A 27,987-nucleotide genomic window follows, 5' to 3' on the forward strand; every position below is an offset into this window, starting at 1 on the left:
GGGAAAGTGTGTGCCTTCATTTCGCGGGCTACATTAAACATTACGGTAAACTTCCACCATACACGGTCACGCTCACTGCCACCCAGCGGCTAACGTCGGTACGTGACTGAAGTACGTTACTCTGTGAGCTGACTCCTGTGATTGTGGACACCTGCGTCCAGTACACTGTAGGTGAGTAGTCAAAGTTTCTACAACTTCGCTGAATTGATATACAAATACAGTAATGTAGGTTGTTTACAGAAATTAAGACAGCGTTTACGTTCATGCTCCCCGCTATGGTGAATTAACAACGGACTAACTGTTGTGTGGGGTTCTTTTCTTCTTTAATAATAACGTTACATTACTTAATGCTCTTGGTTTGGTTTACCTCAGCAAGCTACAAGGCTCCAACAGTGGGCGCATGTAACGTTAAGCCATTTTATTCACTGTCGGTTTCCGAGCTGAGTTTCAGTCTAGATAATCTGCATTTCACATACTGTCTATTTAACTTAAGTTACTGTTGATCAGAGCTGTCATAGTTTTTTCAAGCAGCATATGTTCTCACAGTCAGACGGTCTTATGTTGACACAGAAAGTGTAGGACTTTTTTAAGTTTGAGTGACAGTTTTGTAGCATATAACATGTTGTACACTTTGTAAATTTACTTTCCCTGACTCCACATTGCTTCACACACCGACCTTGCTAAATAGTGTGTGTTGTGTTAGGTGTGTAAGAGTTTATTTGACCTTTGGCATGGCTGTTGGCTAACTGCCATACAAAATATAATGTTTACATAGTTTCTTATCTGCTTCCCAGCACATATCTCTTATGTTATAAGGACGTTTTGATCTTTATAGATCATCAGAAAGAAGCTTTCTAGCTATTATCAGTGCATGTTTTTTAGGTATTGGTTTTATGATCATAGATTGCATGACAGGAGAGATAGGAAGAAGGAGAGGTAACATTTAATTACCTCAATTTAATTCTTTCCTTAATTCCTTCCTTACTGTGTAATATAAATGCCATCTAACCTGAAGACTGATTATGTGTGATGCTTGTTGTATGCGTCATAAATCACTGCTTTATGAATGTTCATGATATTGAGGCATATTTTCCCAATAGTAAAATGTGTTCGCAATTGTGGTATTTCTGAAAATGCAAACAACTGCAAATGTTTTATTTGCATCTCCTCTCCCCTGGCTATCACCCTCCCCTTCGAGTACACAGAAACTCTTCTCACATGACACCATCCTGTTTTTTACCCTGGAAACATCCTGGTGAAAAGTCATGGGTGCTACTAGCAGTGGCAGCATCAAATTTATTTAAGTTTCCCTCATCAAAATAACACCTGATCACAGCAGCTGTAGATAATGTGTACAGTCACAGCTTAGTTTGTTCTGCACCTCATGTTTGACAAGGGAGGACCTGTAGGGCCAGCTTCTCATAATATCTTGCAGCACTTAGAGAGAAGATCCAAAGTGTCTTTTAATTCATTCTGGTTCATCAAGAAAGTACAGTGCTGCTCATGAGTTTAGGAATCATCTTTTGGAAATTGATCTTAATGCCTTAATGAAAAAAAATAGGAAAAATCCAACCTTTAAGGACACCAATTTTCTTTGTGAATGAATAATGAATCGTAAATAAATAAATTCTCATATAAGCATAAGTATACACACCCCTGTGTTAAATTTCCATAGAGGTAGGCAGAATTTTTATTTTTAAAGGCCAGTTATTTCATGGATCCAGGATACTATGCATCCTGATAAAGTTCCCTTGGCCTTTGGAATTTAAGTAGCCCCACATCATCACATAGCCTTCACCATACCTAGAGATTGGCATGGTTTTATTTCAGTTAGCCTAATAGTTTGATTTGCATTGAGAGATGATTTTATGGAAAGTACCCCATGCCAGTCTCTAGGTATGGTGAAGGGTATGTGATGATGTGGGGCTATTTTACAGTTTTTTTATATTGCTAAACGGCAGTGGGCACAACTGAAGTCACATGTGCAAAACTCAAGCCACAGTCTGCATTACCAACAGTCACCTGAGCTAAACAGTTCACATCACCTGCAAAACTCATTCAAAGCAACACAACTCTTAACACACGTCTCAAAACAGACTCAGTGCAGCCAAACACTATGCACAAGCCTCATTGAGATAACACACACTGTCACTCAGAACAGATTGAGAGTAAAAACACTAGCAGCAAACACAAATACAGAAATTACAAACTTTTTCATCTTTACAGTTTGAACAATTTGAGTGACTTGACACTACTCAATAGTTTATTTAAGGAAAAGATATACCAATTTTTACGTAAGGTAAATAAGAAGGAATGAAAATCAGCAGTTTTCTTCGATATAGTATTTTGTCTCTAGTAATTTATGAAATTACTGGGAAAAAAACTAAAGGTGCATAGGTAACAGTAACAAAGAATAGTGTGACTAATCCTGCCTCTCTCCAGCATCATGCAGCAAGTTTTCTTCATCACATTGGATGTCTGCATCATCTCTAAATACAAATGAATGTGGTGTTTCCATTGCTTTCACCTCCATTACTTTCAGAAAAACAGTACGAACGCAGTTTTACTATTGTAAAGATATAGTGTTTTTCATTTTTTTTTTTATAGCTGTGTATATAACCTCAGACATCTTACCTGGACATGTTGGTATCTTTGCTCTTTTACCTGTTATTCTCAAACGGTACAGTGTATAATTGTTTCCTTCTTATTTGGTGTTTGTACACAAAAAAGGCTTTCTGAGCTTTCTCTGTATAAATACCATATATGTTCACTAACTAGTCTAAAACAAGACACCTGCTTAGGCTTTCAGCTAAAATTGCAATCAGCAGTGTTTGATAGGCACCAGACTGAAATCTATTCTGTTTTGAATGCGTGGTTAACAGTTTTGACAGCAGTGTGTTAGCATTTGAACAAAGTGCTGTAGATCCACAGTGTTGTGCACGTTGTGGTTAAAGTCATGGGAAAAGTGTGTAGAGTTTTGTAAACTGTGTTCAAGCAATGAAAAACGAACTAGCGTTTGGTCCACATGAACTGCTGCTGTGCAGACTGTAGTTAGAGTTTTGCACATGTGACTCCAGTTGTGCCCACTGTCGTTTAGCAATCAAAAAAAACAAATTCCAAAGGCTAAGAGAACTTTATCAGGATGCATAGTATCCTGGATCCATGAAATAACTGGCCTTTAAAAATAAAAATCTGCCTGCTTCTTACTTATGCCCTCTGTATTTTAAGGAAGAACATTTATTTATTTACGATACATTATTCATTCACACAGAAAATTGGTGTCCTCAAAGGTTGGATTTTTCCTATTTTATTAATTAAGGCATTAAGATCAATTTCCAAAAGATATTTTTTTATTCCTCTTTTTAGTCAACTTTAGCATGGGTTCATAAACTTATGAGCAGCACCGGAAAAGCAAATGTCTCTGATTATTACTCCGACTGGTAGAACACTGATGAAAACTGAGACGTCTCATTAGGGCTGTAACTAATAATGATCTTTCATTATTGAGTAAACTGCCTATCATTCTTTCCAATAGTTTAGTCTATGACATGTCAAAAATAGGGATAAACATGCCCGTCACAACCTCCTACTGTAGAGTCCACAGAGACGTCTTTAAATAGCTTCTTTTTGTTTGACCAAAAGTCAAAAATTCAAAGATATTGAGTTTACAATGATACAGTAGCCTATATGAAAGAGAAAAGCACGGCATCCTCTCATTTGAGAAGCTGGAACCAGAGAATGGTTGGCATGTTTTCTTTTTATGGTTTAAAAACATGACTGAATCGATTATCAAAATAATTGCAGATTATTTGTCATGTTTCACGTTTCAGCTCTACTTCTCATGACTCCCAGACAAGTAAAGTGAAGCATTTAATACCAAATGACATACTGAGAGGTCAACAAGTATATAAGATATAATGAAACACACAGCAACTCCCCACCCATACTTGCCGGCCTCTCTGCAGTAATGTCTAAGTGGCTGAATGATGGCGAAGTGCTGGTGGGTCAAGGCAGTGGTGAGGCAGTACCAGTGAGCCCCAGATCGCGGGGCCTACCAGCTGGTAGCCCAAGGTCAGGCTGGGGTACACGTAGTCCACTGGCTTCACCCAGAGCCAGAGAGGCAGTGCCAGGAAGCCCGCTGGCAGAGACCATGGGCAAGGCCAAGGAGCTGTTTGTGCTGTGTGACAAAGAGGGGAAAGGGTTCATCACAAAGCGGGATATGCAGGTGAGCAGCCTATGTGGTAGAATAACAAAATTTAGGCTGACTGTGGAGTCTTGAACTTTCTATCTTCATCTGTTCAGAGGCTAGAAGTGGAGTTGCCGCTGTCTCCTGAACAGCTGGAGACGGTGTTTGAGAGTCTGGACCGGGAGAGCAATGGATTCCTTACTCCTGCTGAGTTCAACGCAGGACTTGGTAAGTGTAGTGTTTTGAGTGATCTGATACCACTATTCACTATGTTGTCTATGTGGAAAGCTGCTGTTCATTCATAAATGAACTCACTTTAACCCTTGTGTTGTCTTCCCATCAACCATGGAAAAAAAAAACTTTTGTTGTCCCTATTTCAATGTTTTAGTCGCTTTTATAAAAGTTTTTTTTGTTTTGTTTACATTTTGTGTTTTTTTCCAACGTTTTGGTCACTATTTTTTTACACATATTTTTCATCTGGTGTTTTTTTACATTTTGTTGAAAATCGTTTTTGTTCATTTTTTTTTTTTTTAAACGGGTCAAATTTGACCCGAGGACAACATGAGGGGTAAACCAAATCCTCTGTGCCTCTCTCTGCCCGGGGTGCAGGTGAATTTGTGGGGCTGGAGGATACGACTGAGCTGAGTCAAGACAAAGCAGAAGAGGATATGGACCATGTGGAATGGTCCCAGGAACCACCTGCACTTAGATTTATAAACATACTGATGTCGCTGGGAGCTGACCAACTCTTCAAAGAGTAAGATCACTGTCATAGATTCATTGCCATTGAATCCCAAGAAGGACTATTACAGTAGCAACAATATAATACCATCTACACTGAGTTTATTAGGTACACCTAGCTAAAATGAATGCAGTCTAATACAGAGGTGTTTCTGTTATTTAGCATACCTTCATTGTCATATATGGGGTGGACAAAAAACTAGAAACACCTGTCAGAAGAATGCGATACAATTCAAACTGCAGCCTCCAAAGTTACCATAAAGTTGAATGAAAACTTTGTATATACAATATCTTATTGTATTTTTTATATATATATAATATATCTTTATTCTTCTCTCTTAAACAAAATATGTTAAAAATTAGTTTCTTGAGCAAAACAATGCAAATCTTTGAGCTGGATAACTTTTACAGGAATCAAAGGATCAAGATGCTTGATGCACTCATCATTAAAACCCAGCATCTTTTGTGATGTAAGTGAGTGATGTTGTGTTGTTAAGGTTAGATATCATCAGGTGCTTTTACAGTTGTGTGTTGTGTGTCAGTCAGCAGGAGCTCTCTTCTCTGTGGTGTGAACTCCAGAGAGACAGACCAGAGCTGCTGAGCGTCCTGGACGGCGTCCTGATCCACACAGTGTCCCGTTTACAGGACTCCATCAGAGAGAGAGATAGTCTGGAACAAGCTTTACGCAGGTCCCAGCCTCCTTCCACTGTCCTCTGCACATGAAACAACTCATTGTGCCCTATTTAAGCGTGAGTATTCAGATTGTGTTGAGTTTTCTAAAATCATTCAACTGTAATTTCTTTCTGTTTTAGACGGGAGAGTGAACATGATCAGGTTGTTCGGTCCATATATGAAGAAATGGAAAACCAAATCAGAGAGGAGAGAGAGAAACGCCTGTCTCAGGTACAGACGTGTGCTGTTTAGTCCAGCCTTTGCGCCATTTATTTAACAAAAGTGATCCTCATAATAGCATTGAATGAATTCCTTGTAAAATCAAGGACAGTATTGGACAGAAGCAGAGAGGGCAACAACTTGAGGAGGAGCTGAAGATGCAGGAGCAAGAGTTGGAGAATACACTGACCCAACAGAAAGAGGTAGGCGTCCAGATAGTACTAATGTTATTTCTAAAGCGTTTTAGTCTAATGAGTGAATCAACAGGACCTGTCTTTGTCCTAAGCTGGAGATCAGAATCCGGCAGCTGAGCTGTGAACAGGCAAACATTAAGGAGCAGAACCAGCAGCTGCGGAGCCTCAACACCCAGTTACAGGAGCAGGTGGAGAGCAGCAGAGAGCAGCTGCAGGCCGCTCTGGGTCAGCTGAGCCTGCTGCAGCTCAGCACTGCCCAGGAACAAGTGGCCAGACAGAGGTGAGTGGCTAACAGCACGAGAAGCTGCATGAATGTCCCGATTATAAGATCAGAAATGCACGTCATCAATACACTGTCTCTCCTTGTGGTATGGCTGAACATATTTTTGTTACTATAAATAATAATAATGCTGATCATTTTATTTCAATAGCACTTGAAACAGAAAGAAAACGCTTGACTGCTTTGCTATAAAGAAAAACAAAAACATAATAAACACATGGGAGTCATGTGATCTCTTTCCAATGCCAGTCAAACTATCTGCAGGGGCGCCTGGGTAGCTCACCTGGTAGGGCGCCATCGGGTTCGGTTCCGACCTGCAGCCCTTTGCTGCATGTCATTCCCCCTCTCTCTCCCCTTTCAAGTCTAAGCTGTCCTGTCAACAATAAAGGCCTAAAAATGCCCAAAAACATCTTCATCAACAATCTGCAGGCTGTTAAGAGTTTTTTTTATCCATAGCCAATGTGAGTTTAAATTAAAAAGATGCAGAACTTTTCCATGTCAGACAAGGTTAAAACTACCCAAATGAAAAAAATAAGAAACAATCATTTGGACTTCTTTTCTCAGTTGAGCGTCCCTGGCAGCTGATCTGATAATATTTGCAAGAATACCAGAAGTTTATTTAAGAGAATGTTGGCATGATTATGTATTTTTCAACAAATCCCACGAAAAGACCAAACCAACAACGTGTTAGTCTGTCTCCCAATACTTTCCGACTTCGCTACCCTGTCTGTGGCAAGGTACATTTATCCCTACTGAGGACATAAATATAAAGACTGCTCACACATATATAGTTATTAAAAAGGTAGGATAAACTAAAAGAGCTGAGTACTATAATTTTTGCAAACACCACTTAAACAGAAATAAAATGCGGTTTTGTTGGGATTAGCTCACCTGGTTGAGCAAGCGCCCCATGTACATTTATTTTTGAACTTATTTTAAATAACCTTGTCACAGTAGTTGGGGTATTTTTCACTCGACTACTGTGTACTCATTTACCTTGGCCCTTTGCTGCATGTCATTCCCTCTCTCTCTCCCCCTTTCCCATCTTCATCTGTCCTATCTAACAAAAGCCTGAAATGGCCAAAGAATTATCTATAAAAAAAATAAACTACAGTGCCCTTGTTCATCATAATGAAGGATCATGTTGCCCAGAGCAACAGTGAGGCTCATTGATTTGTTTTTAGTAAGACTGTGACTATGTCACAAATTATTTAAATCAGGCTTTGGCAGTACTTAAAAGGATCAATTAATTGTTGGTTTGGGGCTTTTCCTGGGATTTGTTAACAATACGAAGAATATAGAACGATCTTTACCAATGTGTTTGCTTCACTGAAGAACCGTGATGAAGGTGTCAAGGAACATGCAGAAAGAGAAGGACAGTCTCTTGAGACAACTGGAGCTATTGAGGTAAGTCCACACAGCTGCTGTCTGCTGTTTCAATCACGTTTCACCACTCTAAACATCCGCCAGTGTGATGTTTCTAAGTGATTTTCTCTCTTTGTGTCAGGGATATGAACAAAAGGCTGCGAGATGAGAAAGATGCCCAACAGTCTCAGAAGAGGGTTAGTCACAGACGCTCTGTCCTTCCTCCTCTGCCATTAACTTATTACCTCAGTGAAGACCTTTGTATCCCGTGGACTCAGCAGATTTATCCAATCTAAACTAAGTCTTGAAATGGCTTAATGCTTCATTCCATCCTCTGGACGATAATTATTTATATGGGCAGCTGTTATTGTTTGGTTATTGATTGAACGTGTGTTCATTGACCCCATTTGGAATTTTTGCGATGTCAGCCATTTTCTTCCCCCTCTTGTTGATGTGGTCAGTGAAGTGAAGGATTTTGTTGAAAAGACATTTATTCTATCTGTGCCAATTTGAAGGAAAGAGTGTTTAATATGTTCATTAAGAATGCTGTATATTGCACTATTTATGAAGGTGAACTAGCAGGGGTCCTTTATCCCATCTACATTCTTAAATTTATGACATTTTGCCAAAGCTGTTAACTAGCTTGTTGTTTTTTTTATTTGAACTTCCAACAATCTCTCATGATCCAAGTTTCTGAACAAATAATTCACAAAGAATACAACATATTCATATTGACAATACCACAATGAACATGAGTGACATTTCTTGTACTTTTGTATTGCCATATAATTTATAATCAAGTGTATTTACTGATAAATGATGATGTTAAACTTCTTTGCAGCAGAATAAATGTCACAATTGGACTGAATACTTGCTTTTTAAACATATTTAATCTGCCTGTGTGTGAAGCAGAATTACTATTTCTACAGAGAACACATTGTTACTAAATGTTCTTTGGAAACCTACAATAGCATGTCTATTTATACTGTAAAAAACATAAAAATCTCTTCTGCCTCACTTTCCACAAAAACATTTTAGAATCCAAATGTCACAAAGCCTTTGCAGAAGAAAGGGTCAATCATAGGTAACTACTTACTGCAGGACAAGCCATTGAAAAGGTTTGTATGACTAACCGCATCTGACATCACATTTATCCTCTGTGCAGTAATGCGAGGCAGATTGCCCGGGGAAGCAACTAATTGTGTGTATTCATTGATTCTGAAGACAGCTGAGCTCATCCAATGAGTTGGAGCAGGACAAAGACACAGAGGTGACAAATTCATCCAAGAGACACCAACCGTCATGTAGAGTCAGGTGTGAAAATATTGAACAAGTGCAAACCCAGGTAGGGAACATATTAAACCTACAAATACATTAATATAACACTTATATAACAACTGGAGACCTTTTAATGAGATGATACGCTGAGGCTTTTGTACTCTGCACAGCAATGATGAAGCAACGGTTAAATGTGCATCCTCTTAAACGCAAAGAAGAAATGACATTGATATCACAATGTTAAGTGTGGTCCCTTTACTTGAATTTTAGAGCACAGTTGTCAGTCCTCAGGGAGTGTTCAAGGTGGTATTCCTGGGTAACACAGGGGTGGGTAAGAGCTCCTTCATCCAGCACTACTGCACAGGACATTTCTACAGTAAAATGAGCACTACAGTGGGTAAGCTTTTCTCTAATTATCACTCTTTCACAGGGATGCTTAAAAGTGTGTATATATAAGTAAAGTATTCTTATTCTTTATTTTATAAAAACACACTAATTAACATTTCTGTAAATGTGCCAGTGTTAGCTAGCTGGCTAATTTTCAACTGTAGTCCTTTGGCCAGATGGTTTTAGACCAGAGCAACAGGAAACAGCAAGACATTAGTACAGGTTAAACTATACAGACAGAAGTCAACAAGACACCATACAGACAGCTAGAGCAACAAATAAGCTTTCTCAGTAAGCCATGCATACCTACAGGAAGCAGCAAGACATTAGCACAGTTACACATCAACAGTATCCCCATTCAGTATAAGAAGCCATGCAAGCATCAAAACACAGCCAAGCAACACAGACCTGAGCCATCTTCTTGCACCGTTCAACCACGCAAAGCAGTAACAAGCAGTAATAAAAAGATGAAATAGGCTACATCACTCGTGAGGGAGGCGATAATACAGAACAGGTTAATAGTATGACACTGGGTCTCTGTTGCTTCTAGGTATAGATTTCCAGATGAAGACTTTAACCTTGGGCTCCACCACCATCACCCTGCAGCTTTGGGACACTGCAGGACAGGAGAGGTCAGATGTAAAACACATGTTTACCAGCCATGTGCTTTTTCTGTAGCCTTAGATATTTGACATTATACAATTGGAGCTGTAGGATCTTTTTTTCTTGCTACCTAATAACTCAGTTTAGCTTTTTGTGGGTGTCGTTTTTTTTTTTCTTCCTTTCATTGTTCAGGTTTCGCAGCATCACTGAGCAGTACTACCGGAAAGCTGACGGTATCCTTGCCATGTATGACATAACTCAATCCTCCTCTTTCGCCGCTGTGAGAGGGTGGATTGACTCTGTGAAGGTGAGCAGGTGGAGATGTCATGGATTGAAAAACATGCAAAACAGTTTGCCCCAATTTGAATACACATGCAGGTGATTGTCGTTGTTGTTTTTGTTTGACACCTGTGTGGATAATGTAGTATCTTTCCTTACCATTGATGTGTTTTTTGATTCAGTTTTCAACACTAATAAAAGTGTCTTTAAATGTTTGCACCAGGAGAAGATGTGTGAAGGTGCGGTACTGATGCTGCTGGCCAACAAGCTGGACTTGGCAGACAGTCACAGCAGAGAAGTGTCAACAGGCGAGGGGCAGAGACTAGCAGAGGTCAGGCACACTCAAATTTTCCGCAGTGATTTACTCACACTTCTAAGGATGGATCATTGTCTTTGAAAGAAATGTATTAAAATGTTGTTTTTTACTTCCTGGTTTTTACAGCAGCACCAAGCTTTGTTTTATGAGTGTAGTGCCAAAACTGGATGTAACATGGAGGAGCTGATGACTTATCTGGCTGGGTATGGCATCTTATTTCTGTTTGTATCTGCTGTGTTGACATTTTGTTTGTATACTTAATTGTCACTATATCAAAATACATTGTAATATGTACAGTATTGTCAAAATACACTTAGTTACCAGTTTATTAGGTATGCAGTCTAATACAGCAGCCATGCAAAACAAATCCTACCTTCATATTGGAGAGGTGTTGATTCAACTTTATAGTCAGTTTTGGGGCTGTCGTTTGTAGTGCATTTGAATTGTATTGCGTTATACCAAGAGGTGTGTCTAATAAGGGCTGCAATTATTGAATAATCTGCCAATTTTTTTTTTATCAATTAATTGTTTAGTTATAACAATGAATTGTTAGTTGTAATTGTTGGCATAAAATACAATTTCCTAGCCTGGGAAAACCCTGACGAACTTCTGGTAAATTTGAGATTTGCTCTACAAGCCACTCTCAGTTACAACGGAGAAGGGTCTGGTGTCAACCAGGCTAACAATTTCCCAGAGGCTCAGGTGAAAACCTGAAAGATTCAGTTTACAATGATATAAAACAGAAAAGTAGCAAATCATTACAATTGAGAAGCTGGAATTGTAAAATATTTATTAGTGATTAATTCATGTCAGTTATCAATTAATCAACTAATTGTTTCAGCACTATTTAGTCTACTGTCATGGATGTAAAAGGGGTGCACCTCATAAACTGGCATCTGAGTGTAGTTCATCTCATATCATTTTTGTCATGAACCTGAGGTGAAGCCAGGCAACAGGATCAGCGGTGTAAACTACAAACTCATTTTTATTCTCAAATTTTGTGATTTCTGCTGCACAATGATTCAATAATTTTCTTCATTTTAGGATGTTAGTCTCCAAGCATGATCAACAATGTGAAGATGCACTTTTACTGACTGAGGTAAAAGCTAAAAGAGGTTGCTGTACGTAAACAGAGGATGAAAGGCTTTTGAAAGACTTTTAACTAAAAACTTGCAGGCCCCAGTCCTGAGGTCACCTAAATCATTTCAAGACACAGACAGTGACATTTTTCTGCAAAACAAGTTTACAGGTGAACAGTATCTGTAATGTTGGTTTATAATCCATCTAATAAAATATAGTTTTGATGATTCCTTTGTTGTCATAGTCTTTTTGAAATCATTTGAACAACATCTTACAGGCTGCACAATTGTTTTAGAGCTCATATGCATGAGAAACCAGCTGGGGGCAGCCATGTACTCTATATAGCTTGTGAAGGGTTGAGCTGCCTGTTGTGCCAAAAGAGGACAGACCCTTGAGTAGGAGGCTCCGGTCTGACTGTCATCTGAGTGAGAACTAACGCTGTTGCAGTTGACCTTCAAAAACAGCAGCTCATTGACACAGGGGTTGGTGGGATCTGGGAAGACGTTACCCCAATAATCTACATCCTTCAGGGCCCAACATCTAAAATCAGGTAGGAGTATTTTAGCCTCAGCGGAAAGGGAGAGCAGTTTTTCCATGACACAATGAGTTAAAAATAACTCTGATTATGACCATTAGGATATGTTGTTTTGCTGCTGGACAATTACACGTTATTTTTTTCTAAAGGCTGAAAAACAGCATTCAGTTTTGAATGTGTTAAATATTTTAATGTTTTATAGTTATTTTCCCTTTACTCTTTCTTGATTTATATATAAAGAGAGTGATCACTTATTCCTCATGATGCTCAGAGTCAACCTTTTTAAAATAGAAGCAGAGGAAAGTTCAGTTGAGGTTAGGATAAAAACAGACTAATTCATAAAGAGTTAAAAGTCAACGGTATATCACTGTATCAGGTTCAGTTACAGGGATGGGGGACATGTATATCTGGCTGCTGCATGGCATGTGACACAAGTTCACAAATGTGTTTTCCCCACAACAGATTTGATTTCGTCTTTTGAGCTCTTTCCATTGCTCTGTTATACCAACTTTTCACAAGTTTGAAAGGTGCCACATTTCATTTTTGGTCTACTGTTTAATGTCACTCAAAGCTAACACATTTAAAACTTTAAAAATGACATGTATACTGTAGTTGTGTTAGAACTCCACCCAGTAAATCAACTTTTCACACCAAACTTGGAAAGAGGAAATTCCTGCATGGATACCATAACTGACTAGTCTCAATCAGATATAGCACTAAATGGATTCAGCTCGCCGCCATACGAGTATAAAGATAATACATTGTATGATAATAATCAGTATTGAAGGGTATGGCCTGCTCTCTGAGCATCTTGTATTCAGGATTGAGCTGCTACCTAATCTCTAGAAAGTGTTTCATTTGGCAATGCTTTCCCTGTGTGTACATCAACCTGCAGTGTACTAACATGTACATTTTTCATTTCAGAATGGAAGTTCAAGGTGAAAAAACACTCAGCTGTGGGACAATTTGTCTGAAATATCTACTTTTTCTCTTTAACATTCTTTTTTGGGTAAGCTAACAAGGAAGTGTTAAGATTGTATCTGTATTTAAGACAACAAAACTCAGTTAAGGGCTCTATTGGCTACTATGATAATTATTAATACTATAAGTAGTAATAATTAACTTTCACTTACAGCATTAAACATGCTTTGCTTCAGATGCCACAGATATTAATGCAGATTTTACTTTCATGATACTGAATCATTTCACAGCTCGCACAATTTCTATTGTTTCTCACGGTTGAAAAAACAACTTATTCCTTAGGTATGTTCTATACAAAATGTGTAATATTCTATATGCTCTATATACTGGTAGTTTTTATGAACTACATTTACCCTATGATTTTGTGTCTGCAGTGCACTAAAAGCTACAATACATACTTCAGACAATCCTACAATATATCTATATATCATAACATTTAATTTCAGTTTTTACTTTCTGAACTTTCATGTTACTCACTTTAGGTTTTAAGAGTAGATTGAATCAGTTCTTGTAAAACTAAATATGCACTCAGATGTGAAACCCTGATTTATGTGCATCAGATAAAAAAAATTTAGCTGAAAGTCTCTTGAGGCTGACAGATAAATAATGAGGCGTTGTCTTGTTTGCATCACCGTCACATTTTAGGAGCCTTCAAAAAAAATAATGTGGTGCATTCTTTATATGCGCATCTGGTTTGAGTTGGGCTGACAATGGTATTTCTTTCAGCTGGCAGGAGGGGCTGTGATGGCAGTGGGAGTGTGGACTCTGATAGAAAAGAGCGACTACATCAGCTTACTGAACTCCAGCTTCTACTCAGCCTCAGCTTATATTCTGATAGCTGCGGGGCTCATTGTGATAGTGACCGGGATCATCGGATGTTGTGCTACTCTGAAGGAGAAGAAGAGTATTTTGATTGTGGTAAGATGGATCAGACACACAAAACACGCCCTCTGGCAGAGAAATGTTTATTTCACTCCACCAAAGCTATAAAACCCCATTTATTTATTATGTGGAATCAGAAAGCAAGGAAATACACTTTCAAGTTCCTGTTTATACACACAACCTGGTCTGAGTCTACATGTATTGAAAGTTAATCCTTGGTGACCTTCTGTCTTGTCTACTTGCATTCAGTGCAGCTCATTAGGTCAGACAGGCATGAGTGTCAGATATAACAGACAAAGTCACGCAGTGTGTCTTTAAGAGTTTAGATTTAGAGTGCAGCTCATGCCAGAGGAATGAAGGGCATCACAGGCACAGGAGTGTGTGAGACAGACAGACAGACAGACACAAGTGAGAGGATATAATACAGAAGCAAAACTGCATAAGCTCTGTGACGTTATGTCTATTTCTAAATTTACTAGGCCTTTGTAATGAGTAACTTCCTTTACCACATTTTGATCTCTGGAGTAAAACCTTTATTACTTTTATTCATACTTTTAATGTTTACGTCATATCTAAAAACATTATTTTTTTAGCACAGAAATGTACTGAAACAACTATCTGAAAAATGCTGGAATTGATCATTTTCATCTTCAGTTTATTCACAGTTGTGTTTTTATGTCCCTTCTCAACAGTATTTGGTCTTGTTGCTCTGTATTTTCCTGCTGGAAATCATTGCTGGTGTGCTGGCTTACATTACCTACCAAGAGGTGAAGTGCTTGTATGTGTTTGTTTATATTTGACAAAATGATAGTGACAGATATTAGTCCAATATAATATCCTTATGTATATTTCTTTATAAGTTCCTTCCTCACTGCAGCAATTACAAAACTGACATTTCCTTTTCTTTCTGTATGTATTTTATGTTTATTTTTGTCATTCCACAATCCCTTAATGTGATTGCAAACACCATTCTCCATCATCTCTATTTAAATATTTTCTACCACCCATGATGTCCCTCAGTTGCTGCACTCTCTGATGTGAAATCTTCTCTGCATGCCTCTCTGTGCATGTTCTTCATTTGTCCTGTTTTTCCATTCTTCTTACACCTCTCTTTCTTCCTCCTTTTCTTGCTCCAGTGTTTCCCTTTCTGCTACCAGGTAATCTGCTGCCACCTGTTTCCATTTAATATCCACCTGTTTTTCCTAACAGCTGGATCTAAAATGGTTTGTTTGCACTTTGTCAGTCAAGCAACAAAACTATCTTTATTTACAAATGTATTTGAAGAATGCTCATGTAGAGCAGGGAGTGGGGTCAGAGGAGCTCATACAGTATATTTGGGGTTATGTGAGAGCATTGCACAGGTATAGAAGAATGTTACAGGGGAGGAAAGAAACTTGACCAGTGGCTATTTTTATTGATGGGAGATTAGCTGATTTTCTCCCGAGTATTCACTTGAGTGCTGCTTTCTGTCTCACAGCTGGATGAGGAGCTCAGACAAAACCTGAAGGTGACCATGCAGCAAAAATATCAGCAGCCAGGGGAGGAGAGCATCACGCAGGCTGTGGATAAACTTCAGCAGGAGGTGTGGAAGTGATACTTTGTTTAAATCACAGCTGAGTTAACTGCCAGACTGACAAAAAGTAATGCCATTGAAATGACCACAGTGTCAAGTGTCAGTTTGATCAAATAATGTTACATTTGAAATGACAGTTTAGCCTGCATGTGAATACAATCCAATGTTAGTCACTATTGTCTCGTTTTTTTTTTCCCTCTCTGCACCGGCTCCCTCTCAGTTTAAGTGTTGTGGCAGTCACAACTCCTCAGACTGGAGAGCCTGTGTGTGGATCCAGGCAGCAGAGAACGAGCGGCTTGTTCCTGATAGCTGCTGTAAAAGTCCCAGTGACCTCTGTGGCCGCAGGGACCATCCCTCCAACATCTACAAGGTGGAGGTAGATAGAGTTGTCTGTTTGGCTGTGGATAAATGTTAAATTATAAAAACATCTTAATTTATTTCCTCTCTCGTGCTCCTAGGGAGGCTGCATTATGAAGCTGGAGGAGTTCATCCTGAGACAGTTGTATATTCTCGGTGCAGTAGGCATTGGGATTGCATTTCTACAGGTAAAGCACACCCACTTAGCAAAATACAAGTTAATATGTACATCTCTTTTAACGTTGTGCAAAATGCCAGCAGATGAACTGTGAACAATGGTTGTTTCAATGTGCAGTGTGAAACTAACAAGTTCCTTCTGTCTTGTTTCCTTTCAGCTTGTGGGGATGATGTTTACATGCTGCCTTTATCAAAATTTGAATGAAGATCCGTACTGATTTTTTGATTTATTTGTTTGAAAATGTGTCACATCATGAATTGTAGAAAGTTTGGTTAGGTTTTTTTAAAGGCCCAATCATTCACACAGTTGTGGATGCTGTGAAGTTGTCAACTCAAATTATGACATGATGATTATCAAAATACACACTAGACACACTAGAGCTGCTGTAATGCTGCTGGGCAGCAATGTGCTTTTTCTACAAAATGCCATATCATTCTTTAAATAACTTCCCTTTTATGTTAAGATTATGATTTGTGGATGAACTTGTAACCATAAAACACGTTTTAAAGAGCAGGGAAATATGAGCATGCTGTGGCTACATTTGCAATCAGTTTAATGTATCATACACTGTTTACCAAAATTATAATTAAATAATGACTATATAAACAATTTTATTTTATTTTATTTTTTTTTTATAGTTTGGTCAAATGCAAATAAAATTGATTGTCATTCATGATTCCAAATGGCTTTGACACACATATACAGTATCTATGCTTTCACATATTGTTTTGTGACAGTGAACCTTTATTCTGAAGTCTTCTCCGGATGTTGTTGTCAGCTGACAATACTTCCTCCTCGAGGATTTCTCTTGCGTGATTTCACCCACAATTATCATCTTATTGATTTCTTAAAAGATACAAATATTTAATGTGGACGGAACACGGACATAAATGAAATGTCTGCAAAACCGACTTGTTTGATTGTGGCGAGTGCGTCTCCTCAAGGTGGGTCCATTGTACCAGTTAATAATGTAGTGAATAACACAGTGATAATTAGAAAGTGTAGTACTGAATTTACTGACAGTTATGTATCAATTAGAGCTCAGCTCGCGTTAGTTCTTTATTCATTAACCTGTTGGCTAGTTAGTTTTAAGTTGGATATTCGACAGACCTTCACTCCGGACCCAGCGAAGTCTTCACCGTAGTTTAGACCAACAATCAAGCTACGTTTTCTGTTGCACATACACTGAGCTCTCTGATGACGTGTTTAAACTGGTGTGTTTTGTTCCTTCAGGGGTGTCAGCAACGTCTTTTCATCAGTCATTCAGCCTTTGTACATCAGTGTTTAATCTCCAGACAGCCACGCCTGGGGTAAGACTATTTCTAACCCAACAAAGTAAATATTTTTACAGTCAGTGGCCGACCCAGGCTGTCTGAGGGGCAGGGGCGAAAAATACTAAAAGGGCACCTGCTGCATGCAGCAGTGCGCAGAACGTTTTCTAGCATGTAGAGCAGCCTAGGTGGCACTACATAATTTTTTTCTCAATTTTAAGGGCATCTAAGAGGGCACTTTTGCTGCGTTTAGTAAGTCTAGTTATTTTAGGAAATTCCTACTCATTCGGTTTTGAAGTAAAAAATATTATGGTCTAGAAATACTCCATTACAAGTAAAAGTCCTGAATTCAAGATGTACTTAAAGTATGAAAAGTAAAAGAACTAATTATGCAGAATGGTTCCTTAAAAGGTGCTAAAAATAAGAACGTAAGAATGTTATAACGTTATGAGACCTCAGCACAGAGTAACGGAGAGCTGAGATGGGCCTAAATGTTTTCTTGAATTGCAGGGGAAGCCAATAGACTTTGTTGGAGTTGATGAAAGCACTGCTAGATGGGTGCAGGACTTCAACGTAAAACCCTACGCAACACCTGCTAAACTTGAATCTATCGATGGTGAGAATATTAATTTCATGGTCATTTGGCTGTTTTTGTGCGTGCTGTCGGTTAGACTCAGTTACATCATGATGACCCTCTCCAGGTGCTCGATACCAGGCGCTTCTCATCCCGGACTGTCCCGGAGCGCTAAATGACCTGGCACACAGCGGCTCTCTGCACCGCATTCTCACACACTTCATCTCTCACCAAAGTGAGTGTGGGGCTACTTTTAAAAAGCAATCAGTATGTAATCTATATGTCTGGTGTAGAGACTAGTTTGTTTCTCTATGTGCAGAGCCTGTTTGTGCAGTGGGACAAGGAGTTTCAGCACTTTGTTGTGCCACTGAGGGACAGAGGTGGATCTTTAGTGACTACAGCCTAACAGGGGTTAGTCTTCCTCAATAAAATCTGAAGGCAGTATACCCAAATATCATTATGTGTTCAATATGTTTAATAACAGTAACTGTTTCTGGTCAAAGCCATCAGTGTTTGAACTGGTGCGGAGGCCTGACTTTGCCAACCTACCCTTAGTCGTGGAAGACTTTGTGAAAGACAGTGGTGGATCATACACAGGTGAGTTGACCTGCACAGATACTAATTTGGTAAATACTTAATCAGCATTTTTTTTTTTTAAAACAACTTATGTTTATCTCTTTGTTTTCCAGCGAGTCAAGAAGATTCTGTTCATGTAGTCATAGACAAACACCTAATAACTGGTCAGAATATGCAGTCAACCTCACTTGCTGTAAATAATCTAATCCTGCTCTCTAGTGCCAAGTAAAAAACAGAAAACATTTAACATCAGGAGCACTCAAATTCAACTGCTTAGTTGTCCCACATTTATATTCATGTAATTAAAACAAACATTAGTCTCAGACAGATATTGGAAGATGCTGGGTTTAGAACAGATGTTTGGCAACACTGTAAATACTTCATTACTTTTCAATGCCGTTATTATAAAAACCACACAATCAAATGTCTTGATACGAAAATTAAAATGAGAAAAGGCAGATGCAGTTTTGAGGATGTTCAAAGCCAGAGAAGGATGCATCTTCACAGCAAGCAAGGCTACATCCAAGAGCAGAAATATTTGTGGGCAATGAAGAGCAAAACAGCAGAAGATGTCTGAAGAGAGGCTGCAGATGTGTGTGGCACGTGAACAAGAGAAGAATATAACCCTTCATTTAAACGTTATACAGATATTGATGATCATGCACCCTCTGTTGTTGAATGGAGATGCGTCACTGCACTCTGACTAAACTGTACAAGTTGAAAATGTTTCACAATACCATCAATGAAAATGAATAAAACATATTGAAGTACCTCATGTCTGCTGCTAGTGTCGTTTGAATCAACAAATCACAGATTTGTTCATGTAGAGATTTCTCAACACTCATGACCCTCAGATGTTGAGTCTTAACTAAATCCTGTCAACGGCTTGTTTCAGAGATGATGTGACTTAGAAACAAAAAAATACCTGCATACAGCGTTTGAATTTTTTCTGCTCCGTGTTCAAAGAAAAAGAAAAATCCAGTGCTGATGGTCCACAGGCTTCACTATTAAGTCCAACAATCATAGGAGATCATAGAAATAGTCCAGTCCTTGTCCTAATTCCCATAAGGAAATTCCTGTTCCCAGTTCAGTAGCTAAAGAGATCCTCAGGTAGATTGACTGTAAAAGAATGTAAATAATGTTAATCTCCCCATGTAGCAATAAACCTAATGAAAACACTTCACTTAATAAAGTGAAAGGCAGATGTTCATAAGATGATCTTAAAATGTGCAAAAGACTCGCCTTCAATGATGGATAGTACACCACATGCTTAACTGCATTGTTCCTGAAATGAATGTCACAGATCTTGTTAAAATATGCTGTTGGAAGTTTAAGATTCAAGCCATAATTTGTTGACTTTAAGTGTAATTAAATCAGTACCTCTTGTAACTGAAATAATGCTCTGCAGAATATTCGTCCCAGAGAAGTTTTGGCCTGTGTTCTCGCAAAATCTCAATGTACCTGCAGGAAATCGGAGACAAGTTTAAGACCCTGAAAACCTATTTTCATTTTTTCCAGCCTTTTACTACAATGTCATGGATTCTTGCTACTGTATACCACAAAACGTCCAATTTTTAACCAAAGAAAAAAAAGTTTTAGTTATTTTACTTGAGAGATTATTTATGTTTTTAGTCGCTGCTCTTCTCACTGGCTAGACAAGGGCTTGGTTGGAAAAGATGATGTCAAATACTTTGGAGCCCCAATCAGTTTAAAGAGTTCAACTTTAACTTTGATTGTTGCTTATTTGGTCATGAATATTTTATGTTAAGAAATAGTTATGATTTGAAAGTTTTCAGGGTTTTTAAAGGGGAACTCCACTAATTGTACACATCAAAGTCAGGTTTGGGGAATACTGCTGCATATGGGGGGGAAAAAGTAGTATAAAGCCTTTTTGTGGGTCCAGAGGGCGCTTTGCGAAAGCTGATAAAATTCCCTCAAGTGATGTCACTTGAGTCAGTGTTGATTGGGGCAGAAGACTACAAGTTTGATAACAGAGCATCTGGGGATGTGGAGTTAGAAAGAAGTGAGTTTACCAGACCTGTCTAGCCTGCTCCTCATCTCTGCTTGAGGCTAGATTAGCTTAGCACTACTAGCATATCTATTACCAAACTGTTGTTGGTCGAGTTGCATTGTGGGTAATGTAGGCACCAGTTTTGACAAGAAAGAAGAGTGCCTAGAAGTTCTCTCTGGTTCTACTGCATCGATTTTGATCATATTTATAAAAAAATAAATTTAAAAAAAACGTCCATAGTGAGTCCAACAATGTTTAGGGCAATGCTAAATCGGTGGAGTCTTCTTTTAAAGTTTGAAATGTTTAAAACTTTTATTGCTAAAATGTGAATAAATTAGTCCAGCAGTAGTCACAGTATTATCTTACCTTCCTCCCAGGATTGGCTCTGTTCCCTGGCTTGCAAAATCAAGGCCATACAAATTGAGTCCAAGCAGGATCTTTTGCCTCCACTGAGTGGTGGGTGCAAGCTGGAGGACACAGTCTCTCATCCAGGGCAGGGGGGAGCTCGGGCCCGGTCTATTAAAAAACAAAAACAATAAACCCAGATAATTTAGAACATTATTATTCTACTCATCATGTCACTACCTAAAACATTTCTACCACAATGAAGTGTCTGTGACACTCACCTGGCACCGCTGGAGTAGTCGTATGTCATGAGGCTGAATCCATCGACTACTGGGGCCAACTCCTCAAACTCCTCCCTGCCAAACATACCCGGCTGCCCCACACTGATTATGGTGGGAAAGAAAAGAAAGGCAAAGGAAAGTCAGCACCAATTTTTATATAGTATTTATAGTCCTTGAAAGCAAATTAATTGTATTCACCTTGTCACAGCAGGTGGGATGACAAGAATGCAGTCTAATCTTTTAGCCTTCAAAGTCTCACATATGTGTTTCACAAAATGGACCAGCTCCCTGTATGAAGAATGTTTTGCATGTTTTATTATTTGTATTGTCTTCTTGAATAACCTCAGACAAAAAAAAGAATGATGGTCAGGTAGTAATACAGATGTGTTAACAGAATAACTCACTTTCTTTTGTTTCCTCCCAGCTGGCTCCACAGCTCCAACGTGAAACCATCGAAACCTTCTGTCTGCAAGGCCACAGCTTCATTAGACAGACGCTGGACAAACACAACACTGTTGCGAGTGAGTTAAAGATAAACACAACACTTAATTACCTTTGCAACATCCACCAGCTCACTTCCGAGCTCTTCAATTTCATCTTCACTCCCCAGCACGCTCATGTAGTCCTGGTAAGACCAGCCATCAAATAACAGCCGAGGAACTGAGGGTAAAGACAATGAAGGAACTAAAACAAATGACCAAACAATAACAGTTTCATCTGAAAGCACTTGCACACATTAACAGATCTGAGTTGTGGGCAGTGGGGAGGACATATACTCACCCATCCGGATTTTTTTGTTCGACTTGCGTACAGCTTTGGCCCAGCCTGGACAGACAAAAAGACTCTTGTACATTAGTCACTAGAAAACACTTCCCATTGGACATCGTCAGTGACGTTGGTCCTCTACCTGTGTCATGATCGTGGAGTCCACTAACATCAAAGGTTTCAGGTCCCCGTCGGCGGAGCTGAAGCCAAACTGGACACACTGAAGTTAGTTTAGCGCCAAACATCTTGGCAACGTCATAGCCGTGAGAATTCCACTGGAGGATGGGAAAAATAAGACATGTAATTTAGAGATGAAGACTCAAAACAATCTACATGCAAATAATAGGTTCACATTAAAGGACCGCTTTAAGTCTGTCTTAATACAACACCTACATTCTATATCTATGTTGAAAGAATTATCTGCCACTGCAGTCATTCCCCTTCCACATACTGGCCCTAAAGTGACAACCTCCTTGTACAACTACAGCGTGTGAGACAGTTACATTGTGTAACTTTTAAAGTTAAGGGCCAGAAGTAGCAATTACATTCATTGTTGATTAATTTCCCTGCCATCTTCTTAATTAATAGATTGTTTGGTCTAATAAACCTCAGAAAATAGTAAAAAAATGGCCACCATAATTCACAAATCTAAAATGTACCATCATATAAGACAAAGAAAAGCATCAAATCTTTACTGTAGGGAACCGGGCATAAGCTAATGTTTGGCATTTCTGCTTGAAAAAGGTGTTAATGGTTAATTGATTATCAAAAAAGTTCCCAATTAATTCTCTGAGAATCGATTATTCAGCTATTTTAGCTCCCAGCTACCAGAGGTTAGTCTTTTTTTTGTTTTATTTTATTTTTTTAAGAAACCACTTATTTTGAATAACTCAGACTGAGACTCATGAAGCCAAGTTTGCTTCAGCTGAACTCTCTAAAGAACGTGGACTGTGGATTTTGTCCCCCATCTCTTACATTGTTGTTGGGAAAGTAAAAGATCTCTTTACAGCCAGTTTGGCGTTTTACTCAAGTACTGTACTTAAGTACAAATTTGAGGTTTTACTTACTTTTTTACTTTATACTTCTACTCCACTACATCTCAGAGGCAAATATTGTACTTTTTTACTCAACTACATTTATCTGACAGCCTAAATGACTTTGCAGATTCAAATTAACAATACAAAATATATGTATCAATAAAAAAAATCAATAAATAAATAATGATATCATTATATCAATAGGACTTTTGTACTTAAGTAACATTTTCAGTGCATGTAACAGTATATCTACAGTGTGGTATAACTACTTTTATTAAAAGATATGTGTATTCCTAGACTGGGTAAACCCAGCCTGATCTGCTGGAGATTTGATTTTGCCCTGCAGCTCAGGCTGGAAACCTGTACGTTTATCTATCCTGCTTCCGTTACAAATTTGCAGGAACCAATCACAAACTGGCTTATCCACCTGGCACGCTATTGGCGGGTTTAACACGATGACGATAGAGAAGCGACCAAGCAGCTTTTTGTTTACATTCAACAAGCCGGCCACCGAAGCAGAGCAACCTGTTGATGCCACTGTCGCTGCTATGTCACCCGGATCGTTGGTCTGATTGGTTGAAGGACTATCCAATTACGTACAGAGTCATTTGAACTATGCCCGTTGATAACGCCTCTTGTGCAGAGAAAATACAGAGCAGACTCCCCAGACTAATGTTCAATCTTAAAAGATTGAGCTTGGTCTGGTGATAGCCAGACTATGTACTTCCTGTGTGTCAAAGGATAGCTTTTAAAATCCTATTACTTGTCTATAAAGCATTAAATGGTCTTGGACCTAAATACATCTCTGATTTACTTGTACACAACGAAGATTTTAGTTTCTATGCTCTCCACCTGTGGAACAAGCATTCATTTTAATCAGGGGGGCTCAAAACATTGTTAAAAAACATATTGTTTACTGCGGCTTTCCAATAAATTAGATACATAACTTATTTTTAATCTGTAACCATTTGTTTGCTTGCTTTTTGTTTTTATTGTCTATTAAATCCAATGTTAATGTTTTCTTAAACATCTTATGTTTAATGTAGGTGTATGCCCATGTGAAGCACTTTGAATTGCCTTATTGTGTCTGAATGGCGCTGTATAAACAAACTTGCCTTCTTCTGCCACTGCACATGGGCATGTGAGTGTTGCATTAGGACAGACTTGAAATAATCTGAACCTATCCTTTAATGCTGTGTTGTCAAATGTTAAACAGCAGCAAGGGAGAATGTAGAGATATATATATATATATATATATATATATATATGTTGGTGACTTACAGGTGTGACATATCCAAGCACTGATCCTTGAAATGTTTTCTTGATGTGAGCCCAGTGTATCTTTTCCTCCTTCACTATGTCTTTCCAAGGCGGGTCTGACACAACGAGGCCTCTCTCCAACACAGACAACTCAGATGGAGATGTCTAAACAGTGAGATAGAATAAAAAACAGCCAATTTCAGTGACAGATAACCATCATCATGACTGGACATATGACAGGCAATGATAAGGGCCTCTTCCTGATTCTGGAGGTAAGTCCAGAGACATGCCAGGCAAACTAGAGGACCTGTATGACCTGGCAGCACACACAGCTCGCACCCATTTCAAGGTAGAGACTTGAAGTTGTACTCACCTCGGCCTCAGCTTTATGCGATTTCTTTGCATCAGTTTTTGAAAGAGTGGCACTGACCAACCAGCAGCATGAGATGGCATGCAGCAGGAATAATGTCGTTCTCATTTCCAAAAAACGCAGTGAACAGGAGTGATGAAGCAGTTACATATAAAATGGGTTAGCTCAGAGTCTGCAGGTTTGCAGTGCAAATACTTCCTTCCTGACTGAGATCTGGTAGATAAACAACCAGCATATCCTCCTGCGGTTTGAAGTCACACAGAACAACGGGCCAAAATGGCCCCGTTCACAATGCTAAAATATACAATGTATAACAAACAACCTGGTGTTGACTGTCGGGCGGTTTGTGCCAGATTGATTGACAACTAATAAGCTCAACGTGTTTCTTGAGCGTCAACGGAGCTGGGTAACTTCCGCGTTGTGTGTTTTTCAAAATAAAATGTGTGTGAATGAGCGAAGAGTAACGTTAACGTTAGTCATCTGAGCAGATAGGGGGCAGTGTAGCTAGAATGTTAAAACACTAGCACAATCAAAGAAGACAACATGAGTCAAACAAACCCACTGGTTTAATGCTATAGAAGATATTATCAAGAAAGTTTCAAGCTGTCCCGCATGATTAACATTAGCTTTTCTGTCCTCTGCCTCTCCAGATAACTGACATTAACGGGTGAGTGCCATTCTTGCTTGCTAACTGCAGCTAAAGTAAGTAGCTAGCTAGTTTGTGTGCAGTGTGGTTAGCAAGCTAACATGTCAGCATTTCTGGAAATGAAAACTCTTCATGAAGCTTTAACATAATACTGAGCTAAGCCCTGCTAGTGGTTCCTCACATATTACCCGTATGTTAACTACCATCTAATATAATGATAATGCATGAGAGGCAAAACATGGGTCTGTAACGTTATATATTAACCAATAACACGACGTACAATATTAAAATATGTATGTGAGGCTGTGAGACTCAGTGGTTAAAAGTATTCAGGCTTTTTATTATTATTTGTAATAAAATACTCCACTTAAATCAAAAGTCCTGAATTCAGCATAAATGTACCCACATGTAATAGAACTCAGTGTAATTGGATGCAAGATTTCATGTTGTAGTAGTACAGCACGTTCACAACTTAAAATCACTCCATGAATTTGTATTACAAATAAATAAAGTGGAGTAAACAGTGCAATATTTGCCTCTGAAATGTAGCTAGTGGGTGTGTAAGTATATACTGTAGTAGCATAAAATGGATATACTCAATAAAAGTAGAAGTACCTCAAAGCTGTACTTAAGTATAGTGCTTGAATAAATTCAGTTAGTTACATGCCACCACTGGTGAGATTCACCCTCGTTAATGGGAGAACGAATCTATCCATAAATTACAACATAAGGTCTTATCAATCAAATGTGACCTGGACTTTGTGTTGCATTAAAAGTTAGCAGTAGTTAGTAAGTAGGACCTCTTCTGGTTTGTCTTTAACTTAAGTGAAGTAGCATTTACATGTTGGTTTGGATCTGTGTGCTGTAACCCTGATCATCTTTTGGATCTTTTTAGTGAGTGATGGCGATTGAACAATTTGTGTCAAAGACGCTCGAGCTTCTACAGGAGGAGAGGGAGGCTGAAATAGAGGAGACCAGGTATGTAAAATAACATCCAGACTGTGTTACTTCACTAAATAAAGGGATCATTCAGTAATTTTGCTCTGCACTTCCATGAAATTGGGGTACTTGGAAGTAGGGCTGGGTATTGTTCAAAAATGTTGGGTACCGATACCAATACCATGACTTTGATACCAGTTTCTAAATAATATTTTTTTTATACCAATTTTATAAAACAAAAAGAAATTGCAACATTATGGCACAAATCTTTTTATTTATTTTTCAGTTCCTACTACGTGAGCCCGTCTCTGTGCGTATCGTAGAGTTTTTTCTGCGTGTCTGTACAACGTGTTAACGCTAAACAGCCAATCACCAACATTATTAGATCTTGGTAGAAGCATGCTGCATGCTTATTGGCTCACTGAAGCTTATGAAATGTACTCCTTAGGTATTGAAATTTGGTATTGAATGACAAGGCATTTTTCGATACTCGATACTTCGGAGGCAATTTGGTTGGTGCCTAAAAAGTATTGAATTCAGTACCCAGCCCTACTTGGAAGAGACAGATTTAAAAAGAGTGGTCAAAAATAAAGCAACAGAGTTATTTAGTTTTTTTGTACCTGGTATGGGTCAAGCTCCAAAAACACGATCCTACACTTACCATAATTGCACTTGGTAGCATCTCCCTGCCTTGTCTTATTGTAGATAGCAGTTACTATAAATGACTTGTTCTGTGTCCTCAGGATATGGCAGGAGAACATCTCTCTCAAGGATCTTCAAAATAAAGGAGTATGCCTGCTGAAATTGCAGATAGGAAGTCAGTCAACAGGCCTGTATGGTCGCACAGTCGTCATCCTCGAGCCAAGAAAGTATCTTGGTTTCTCATCTCTGCCAAGCAACAGCTTTGGACCTGGTGAGATAGAAGAATAAACCATCTGATCTGTGGGTTTCTTTGTTACTTTTGTTTTATATTTTGCTTAATGTGACATTTATGTCTTTTATTACAGGGGACATTGTTGGCTTGTATGACACTGGCGGATGCACCGCAGCTTCACAGATTGGCACAGGAATAGTGACGAGGGTCAGCCAAGCTTCTATAAGTGTGGCCTTTGACGATTCAAAGGATGGCCTTAGCTTTGATACAGATGCTCTTCACAACCTCTTAAAGTTAGCAAATGATGTCACCTACAAACGAATGAAAAAGTGAGTGACATTGTGTAATATAAGACAGTTACAAGTGAGTTAGGAAACCGTGTAACAACTTATTTTCTGTGTGTTTTGTGCTTGCAGTGCCTTGAATGCATTAAATGGATACAGCAATGGACCAGCTGCCAATCTAATAAATGTTCTCTTCGGTGACACAAAACCTTCTTCTCAATCACAGCCAAGTAACTTGCGCATCACAAAGCAAATATTATCAAAAACTAGTTGCTCTATGTAATTGTGCTTGTTGGTAGCTTTTACACAAGTATGCAGCATATACTGATTTCAAAAACTTTCAAATCAGCATGGATTATACAATACACAGACTAATTCTGGGTATTCTATCATGTTTCATCAGATGAAGTTAAATTCTTTAACTCAAACCTGGATGATTCCCAGAGAGACGCTGTGTCCTTTACTCTGTCTCAGAGAGAACTGGCTGTGATTCATGGACCACCAGGCACTGGGAAAACCACCACAGTGGTGGAGATCATCCTGCAAGCAGTCAAACAAGGCCAAAAGGTGCAGAAATTCAGTTACATTTACCCTGTTCTGTCATTGTCTTGTATTGCTGCAGTTGTAATTTCAGCATTTTAGTCTAGA

At 38.7% G+C, this 27,987-nt stretch overlaps 5 protein-coding genes across 10 annotated transcripts in view; 4 read left to right on the forward strand and 1 right to left on the reverse strand.

Moving 5' to 3' along the window:
- On the forward strand, positions 1 to 11,830 carry cracr2b (calcium release activated channel regulator 2B). Of its 4 annotated transcripts, none has more exons than XM_036003533.1 (18): positions 1 to 171; positions 3,966 to 4,225; positions 4,303 to 4,414; positions 4,796 to 4,943; positions 5,470 to 5,616; positions 5,740 to 5,830; positions 5,926 to 6,021; positions 6,105 to 6,292; positions 7,628 to 7,699; positions 7,800 to 7,854; positions 8,696 to 8,775; positions 8,882 to 9,002; positions 9,206 to 9,332; positions 9,873 to 9,954; positions 10,118 to 10,232; positions 10,428 to 10,535; positions 10,647 to 10,723; positions 11,565 to 11,830. In XM_036003533.1, the coding sequence occupies exons 2-18, from the start codon at positions 3,968 to 3,970 to the stop codon at positions 11,647 to 11,649; spliced, it is 1,962 nt and encodes a 653-aa protein (XP_035859426.1). In that variant the 5' UTR covers positions 1 to 171; positions 3,966 to 3,967; the 3' UTR covers positions 11,650 to 11,830. The 4 variants fall into 4 exon arrangements, with proteins under 4 accessions (XP_035859426.1, XP_031138741.1, XP_031138743.1 ...); XM_031282881.2 differs by having other exon boundaries at positions 6 to 171; positions 3,831 to 4,225; XM_031282883.2 differs by having other exon boundaries at positions 15 to 167; positions 3,956 to 4,225.
- The window catches only part of ighmbp2 (immunoglobulin mu DNA binding protein 2), a 21,321-nt gene continuing 4,564 nt past the window's right edge, over positions 11,231 to 27,987 (forward strand). The window contains exons 1-8 of the mRNA XM_031282880.2: positions 11,231 to 11,242; positions 20,242 to 20,248; positions 25,232 to 25,263; positions 26,138 to 26,220; positions 26,925 to 27,094; positions 27,189 to 27,384; positions 27,472 to 27,569; positions 27,743 to 27,906. Coding sequence (XP_031138740.1) covers positions 26,144 to 26,220; positions 26,925 to 27,094; positions 27,189 to 27,384; positions 27,472 to 27,569; positions 27,743 to 27,906 — 705 coding nt within the window. The 5' untranslated portion in view covers positions 11,231 to 11,242; positions 20,242 to 20,248; positions 25,232 to 25,263; positions 26,138 to 26,143. The remainder of the gene's footprint in view (positions 11,243 to 20,241; positions 20,249 to 25,231; positions 25,264 to 26,137; positions 26,221 to 26,924; positions 27,095 to 27,188; positions 27,385 to 27,471; positions 27,570 to 27,742; positions 27,907 to 27,987) is intronic.
- Positions 11,968 to 16,625, forward strand: cd151 (CD151 molecule). Of its 3 annotated transcripts, XM_031282889.2 has the most exons (10): positions 11,979 to 12,150; positions 12,598 to 12,662; positions 13,060 to 13,144; positions 13,843 to 14,034; positions 14,691 to 14,765; positions 15,135 to 15,155; positions 15,476 to 15,580; positions 15,792 to 15,947; positions 16,030 to 16,116; positions 16,264 to 16,625. In XM_031282889.2, the coding sequence occupies exons 3-10, from the start codon at positions 13,061 to 13,063 to the stop codon at positions 16,321 to 16,323; spliced, it is 780 nt and encodes a 259-aa protein (XP_031138749.1). In that variant the 5' UTR covers positions 11,979 to 12,150; positions 12,598 to 12,662; position 13,060; the 3' UTR covers positions 16,324 to 16,625. The 3 variants fall into 3 exon arrangements, with proteins under 3 accessions (XP_031138748.1, XP_031138750.1, XP_031138749.1); XM_031282888.2 differs by lacking the exon at positions 12,598 to 12,662 and having other exon boundaries at positions 11,968 to 12,150; XM_031282890.2 differs by lacking the exons at positions 12,598 to 12,662; positions 15,135 to 15,155 and having other exon boundaries at positions 11,968 to 12,150.
- Positions 16,806 to 19,302, forward strand: gatd1 (glutamine amidotransferase like class 1 domain containing 1). Its single transcript, XM_031282893.2, has 7 exons — positions 16,806 to 17,050; positions 17,340 to 17,416; positions 17,888 to 17,993; positions 18,079 to 18,186; positions 18,271 to 18,362; positions 18,455 to 18,548; positions 18,641 to 19,302. Exons 1-7 carry the CDS (start codon positions 17,002 to 17,004, stop codon positions 18,754 to 18,756), a joined length of 642 nt encoding a protein of 213 aa, XP_031138753.1. The 5' UTR covers positions 16,806 to 17,001; the 3' UTR covers positions 18,757 to 19,302.
- On the reverse strand, positions 18,801 to 25,017 carry chid1 (chitinase domain containing 1). The gene is made up of 12 exons (XM_031282887.2): positions 24,600 to 25,017; positions 24,248 to 24,391; positions 22,072 to 22,204; positions 21,945 to 21,989; positions 21,718 to 21,824; positions 21,569 to 21,630; positions 21,363 to 21,452; positions 21,165 to 21,266; positions 20,905 to 21,054; positions 19,908 to 19,988; positions 19,770 to 19,812; positions 18,801 to 19,646 (listed from the first exon to the last, which is right to left on the reverse strand). Exons 1-12 carry the CDS (start codon positions 24,702 to 24,704, stop codon positions 19,548 to 19,550), a joined length of 1,161 nt encoding a protein of 386 aa, XP_031138747.1. The 5' UTR covers positions 24,705 to 25,017; the 3' UTR covers positions 18,801 to 19,547.

This window comes from Sander lucioperca, chromosome 7 (genome assembly GCF_008315115.2).
Source record: "Sander lucioperca isolate FBNREF2018 chromosome 7, SLUC_FBN_1.2, whole genome shotgun sequence".
In the NCBI taxonomy this organism is placed as follows: Eukaryota; Metazoa; Chordata; class Actinopteri; order Perciformes; family Percidae; genus Sander; species Sander lucioperca.